Here is a 5997-nt window from a genome sequence, read left to right on the forward strand (position 1 = left end):
TGTTCTACTTACATTTCATATTCTGATGTCAGTGATTGAAAAGAAAATGATCACCATACTTTTATTTTCATGGAAATGTTTAAAAACGCAGGAATGAGCCCAAACCAATCCAGACCAAACCAAATTTTCATGGTGCTGTGTTTTTTTTTTCCTGGTACTTCTGTATCAATATAATATAATTATGTAATTCTGATCTTATGATAGCCTCGTTCGACCTCTGCACTAATCACAATCTATTTCACCGAAAGTGAATTGAATATATTATCATTCACTTACTACTGTATAATCTCATTGTTTATCATGTGATCATTTTGTCATTCATAAATGACATTAGCATTGTAAAATCTACAAATAAATACACTAAGGTGTCCGTAAACAAACGCTGAAAAATGAAAAGACAAATACGTTAATTTAGTTGGACATTCGTGATATGAAAGCTAAAGGTCCCAACTGCCGTTGTGAGAATGTTTCTGTATTTTCTATCGTAATGAAACTTTCTCTTGTTTTGCTTTCTCCAGATATGGCTGCAAAACTGGTCTTTTTTCTCACCGCCTTTACCTACCTGTTCACCAGGGGTGAGTGATACTATATACCATCTGCATTTCTGCTTTCCCCTTCCGTAATAACAACAGTGATTTAGGGTGATGATAATACATGATTATTAATTTATCTAACTTCTTAGTAATGTCAGGATCACCGTCGTTAAACATGACGAAAATTGAATGCAATTATATTCTACTTTTACTCATTTCTGAGAGAGATCCAGTGGGTCTCGTAAATTTAAAGCGTCATGTCTTTAAAAGAGACGAGATACTCGATTTTGGCAAGTTATTTGACGCTTTGTGGTATCACTTTCGTGTAGTTTGCATTTGACGGCTTAGACCGTGTTCCTATGCTATAGAAGCTGATCAGGATATGAGTCAATTCGGCAAAGCCACAACGAGATTTGCCCTCTCCGTAGGCAATATCTTTCCGAAACTTCCTGCTTTTCGCACAAAGGTACTGGTGTCATTTGAAGGTCAAAGTCCGTCTATGTACCATATGAGGGTCTGGATTGATATGTTTCATGAACATGGCATTTGTATACTTGACATCGCGGTTATAGTATGTCTCACTTTAACAACATAGGTGCAGGCTTAGTCATGGCGCCCATGCGATCGTTCCCCTCGCAAACATAGCATCGTCCAATCTGTTTACAATACTGTGTACATTAAATTATAAAGCAGTAAGTCGGTACGATTGTAAAATCCATGTTTCTCTTTGGTCTCTGATTTGTGATCATATTGTGATAAATTAGTACTGGACTTGCTTCCCGATGATAATCATCTGCCTTTGTATTACTTCTATTTTCTTCCTTTCCTTGTAAACTTGCAAGAAGAAGGTCATCCTATACTCCTCTTGACTGTTTGTCATTATATCGTGATTATCTTTGATATCATCATCAATATGAATTTTGTCATTGTCTCTCGCGTCACACACGTCGTGACAAATAGAATAAAAAAAGAATCATAATACAGAACATTACGAGCATTATGGTGCTCTGTTTGCGAAAGATTTCTACAGCTTTTCCATTCAAAATACCTACTTCATGAAAAAGAGAAATACTATGGATTTTTAGCAGCATGCTGAAAGGCACCAAAAACCATATTTTCGCTAGCCTTTAATCTCCGTGTATAATTAATTAAGCAGCTTTAAGGACGGTATTATAAGAGGTATAGAATGTACATTTATTGTATACGTAGCCATAAAAGACAATTTCTCAATGGACACAGCATTGATCTAATGATTATTTTATGTACTTTTACAACAGGATTGCTAGTGGTGTTTGTCAGTGGTCCTAACCTATCAATCTGTAACTAGTCTCCTTAATATTCAAAAACTTAATAAGTGCAATATCGTACTTCCCAAAATGTAGAATCAGGTTCTTGCTCATCGCTATGTTCTTGGCATTGCGCACAGCTCTGAATTGTTGTTGTTGTTGCTGTTGCTGTTGTTCTTGTTCTTGTTTTGGTAGAGGTCGGTTTTCCTGTCTGTTTGTTTGTTTGCAAAGTAAGTTTTAAACGGATTTGGACATATTTTTGTTATGATACTGGATGGCGCTCTTTCTTTAAGTACTCTCGGAGCCATGATTGTGATGTTGGTCGTGGAATGGTGTAAGCGATTTTTTTTTTTTTTTTTTTTTTTGCATTAAAGGTATGTCGTTGCTGGTCAAGGTATCAAATAAATCAGATACTAATGTAAAGACGATGATAAAAGATTTAAATTCGAATATGTGTGGAAACAGAGCTTATTTTCAGTGGTGTATTCTCTGAGCGCTCGCTTAGTTTATACTTCTTTTTACAAAATGTTGTATCATGATAATCTCTTCGGCATCCATAGTGGAGTCGCAGTACTGTTATTCGTGCTTCTTGGTGAACAACCGCAGTGACGCGGCCGTTGATTTTGACGCGGACTGTGGCTCGGTGGACTGTTCATCACTGGGAGGGTGCTCACGCTATCATATGAAGACAACTCATCTCACGTCGCAAGGTAAGTTCTCTTATGGTTAACCTATGTGAACATACACTTTCAAAACGAAGTCACCATAAATACCGATAAGCGGATACCCCTGCTCTACCAACGAAACACTGTTATCATGGTTATAATACCATCGTGTGGCGTAGCACATCATTATCTCAAATGATTCAAGTTAAAAAAGCAAGTAAATAAGTGGAATTTTATATCAATAATAAGTTGGAAAGGTGGCAACGAGACAGGCACTGATAGGTCAATTGGGATTTGGAAACTGTGCAATCGGGCAAGTTGCTGCTAAAGTAAGGCAGAGTAATCCATGATAACATGCCCCAAGTTCAATACCCATCAAGTGCCTACTAACTCCCTTGGACAAGATGTTGTACCCGTCATGTCCCTCTCGACCCAGCAGTAGGTGTCCCTTGAGTACCAGACAACCCAGTGTCCTATAGGGTAACATTAAGAGCAGGGTCCTCTAGACTAGTAGAGCAGTGATAGCAACAATGAAGAGGCTAACCTGAATAAAGGCCAATATTTTAATAAATATCATTATGACGTCGTTTCTTGTTTCAATATTCTTTCTTGGAATACGAAAAATCTTGGAACGTAAAATTCAGACATCTTTTATCATGTGACCATTCGTTACAAAATCAACAAAAAAGTCGCACTCCTTAATTTCCTGAAAGAGCAAACTTACTTCTTTGACTTTATCCTTGCGTTTGCGTTGTTAAAAACAAGTGGAAATAATGTTTCATCTAATAGTTTTTCTAGAACGTTTCTTGTTTTTAATATTGTGAATAGGTATATTGTAGAGTCCCCTCTTCACTACTTAGATATCCATTTCTCTCTCTCTCTCTCTCTCTCTCTCTCTCTCTCTTGGCCCATTCTTTGCAGAGGGCACAACTTGGGAATATTAAGCGCTTGACCCTTTACCAAATATCGTCTTTTCGCAATACACACTTTTAGAGTTTGTGATTTCTTTCCAATATTTAGATGAGGAGAGTCCATTTGAATTGAGTAATACATCATTCAAAGTCTGCTCTCAGCTAAAAATCCATGTCAGGCGACTTTTTGTTTGTTTTGTGATACGAGGTCCATTACAACTATAGGTGAATATTCCACCATCATGTTTGGTGACTCCTGAACATTTCTGTTTTTTCGTATTTCACCTGTGCAGGGCAGAATGAGACTCAGTTCATCAATTTCTACGACTGCGGACCGAGTTTTACCCGATGTCGGCCCGTGAATGAAGCGACCATTTCCGACAATTCGGCTCTCGCGTCCTACATCCGACAGCGGCAACTTCGCATCATGTCAGGCTTTGGGGAAGCGTGCGACTGCACCGAGAATTTATGCAATAGCGCCCCCTTACGGTTACAAAGCAACCTATTAATATGGCTTTGCGTATTGATCATGGTGGCTGTCAACATTGTTAGTTTATAGTCGTGATAGTGGATTAAACAGCATAATCATCATGACGCAACATATCGCTTTTAGTATCTCTATGAACTGACGCTCGAAATTAGTAAAATGACTGCAGAAGTAATGACGGAAATGCAAGCAAAAGAAGCAAACCGAAGTGTTACTTATTGATTAGGAAATCTTTTCTTTTCGTAGTCATCTAATTCAAGTTCAACGAAATGTCAAATCCGGAGCTGAGATGTTGATTCATGATTTGATTTCTTTTCGTTTGTATTTTTCGAATTCGATGCTTTGTAATCATCAAAAGAAATACGTCATAAAACTTCAACGATTGCGAAATTCTGCCGCCCGTTTGCTAACTTCCAATAAAAAAAAAAAAAAAAAAAAGGATTCCATAAGCATCACCAATGCTTAGTTTTTCACATTAGCTGCAGTTGAAAAAAAAAAAGAAAAAAACTCTGTCACTAGTACATCATTCAGCTCATTCTCTCTACAACGCATACCTGCGTGACTCTATTCCCAAATACAACCCGACAGATTTTTACGTTCGTCGTCAGATGCAGTAACTGTTACTTCAAACGCCGAAATAAAAACATGGGTGGGGATTGTGCTTTCTCAGTTATAGGATCAAATCAATTACCTATTCAAATACGCCAACCGCAATCTACATAAACATGCAAATCAAAACTAAAAGCGCATTTCTTTCTCTAACATATTTGAGAATTAAATACATAATATTACTGCAGGGTATCATGTTCAGGAAAATTGTATTAATCATGAGGTATGTGTTGCTTGTTATTTTTTCACTTATTGTCTTCCCTGTTGTAATGTTTTGTACATAATCTAAAGTCTACATAATTATTCTCTCTCTCACTCTCTCTTTCTCTCTCTCTCTCTGTTATATGTATATATATATATAAATTATATATAACTTTTTTTCTTTTTTTGTGGAAGCACTATTAGCACTGAAAAGTTGACCTATGCGCTACATGCAAATATCCATTAACTCTTTATGTGCCATGGTGTAAACCCCCTGTGTGCCGCGTTATTCTGAGACAGCAACCTAGTCACCCTTGGGGAAACATACTCTGCTTTTCAAATCTATTGAAGTTCAATGGATTTCTCTGGTCATGTAATAAGTAAAGTTGTACAGAAAATGCCAAGTTTCCCTTTAGTGTAAATTGCATGATAGATCTATGATCGTTTTCTTTTTAATGACCAGTAGCTACATTAATGTATAGAGCAACGGCGTAAATCCGTCCTGAGGAGTGGGGGGGATGGTCACCATCACCACGATTACAAGCCCACCGGACCGGCGCAGCCTTGGGGAGGGGGGGGGGGGGAGAGAAGCTTGGTGCCCCCCCCCCCCCCACACACACACGTTATACAGGGATCGGATGTCCCACTCTTTTGCATGAAATATAATGTGGGAGGAAAGTGGCAGCAAAAATATGAAGACGAAGTTCTTGTTGCCTTTTTTTTTTCTTGCTTATCAGATGACTTTCGGCGGAAAATCAGACCTTAAAAGTATGAAAACATTTTTTTTTTATATATATATATGTGAGAGGGAGCGGAACGACCGAACGGGGGGAGGTTGTGTATGGGGGGTGGTAGCCTTCTCCCACACGAGGAAGATTTTGCATTTTCAGCCCTGAAATTCAGCGATCTGGTGCACACTTTTGGTAAAAAATGTGTTTTCTTTTCTTTAAAAAAACAATAAGAAAATGAAATATTCACAATATATTATTGAATGACTAAATCGTGGTATTTCAGCTCTTGCTCCGCATGTGCGACATCACTATGAAGGCCTACTAAATAATGGGGCCTATAACCGGCGTAGACAGGATTTGATCTTAGGAGGAGCGGTTATGTGAGGGAGCGAAGCAAGCGGGGGGGGGGGGGGAGGGTATGGTAGGGGGAAATTTTGACATTTTACAGTCCAAAAACTGCCATTTGTAGCTATATTCTTCGCTTTGGAAATTAAGGGAGGGGCACACCGGGCGCAACTGCTGTCACTCACTGGCAGCAACATCAGGAGAATGGCATAGCGATTAAATGCGAGCG

The 5997-nt window shown here is 38.5% G+C and overlaps 1 protein-coding gene across 1 annotated transcript; it reads left to right on the forward strand.

The window, feature by feature from the left end:
• The first annotated feature begins 520 nt into the window (after positions 1-520).
• Positions 521-3994, forward strand: LOC140229848 (uncharacterized). The gene is made up of 3 exons (XM_072310071.1): positions 521-575; positions 2380-2529; positions 3689-3994. The coding sequence occupies exons 1-3, from the start codon at positions 521-523 to the stop codon at positions 3952-3954; spliced, it is 471 nt and encodes a 156-aa protein (XP_072166172.1). The 3' UTR covers positions 3955-3994.
• The last annotated feature ends 2003 nt before the right edge of the window (positions 3995-5997 follow it).

Source organism: Diadema setosum, chromosome 6 (genome assembly GCF_964275005.1).
Source record: "Diadema setosum chromosome 6, eeDiaSeto1, whole genome shotgun sequence".
Taxonomy (NCBI): Eukaryota; Metazoa; Echinodermata; class Echinoidea; order Diadematoida; family Diadematidae; genus Diadema; species Diadema setosum.

Coding starts and splice junctions, on each gene's coding strand:
- LOC140229848 (XM_072310071.1), top strand. CDS start 521: ATGGCTGCAAAACTGGTCTTTTTTCTCACCGCCTTTACCTACCTGTTC. Junction 576..2,379: donor TACCTACCTGTTCACCAGGG/GTGAGTGATACT, acceptor CGGCATCCATAG/TGGAGTCGCAGTACTGTTAT. Junction 2,530..3,688: donor AACTCATCTCACGTCGCAAG/GTAAGTTCTCTT, acceptor TCACCTGTGCAG/GGCAGAATGAGACTCAGTTC.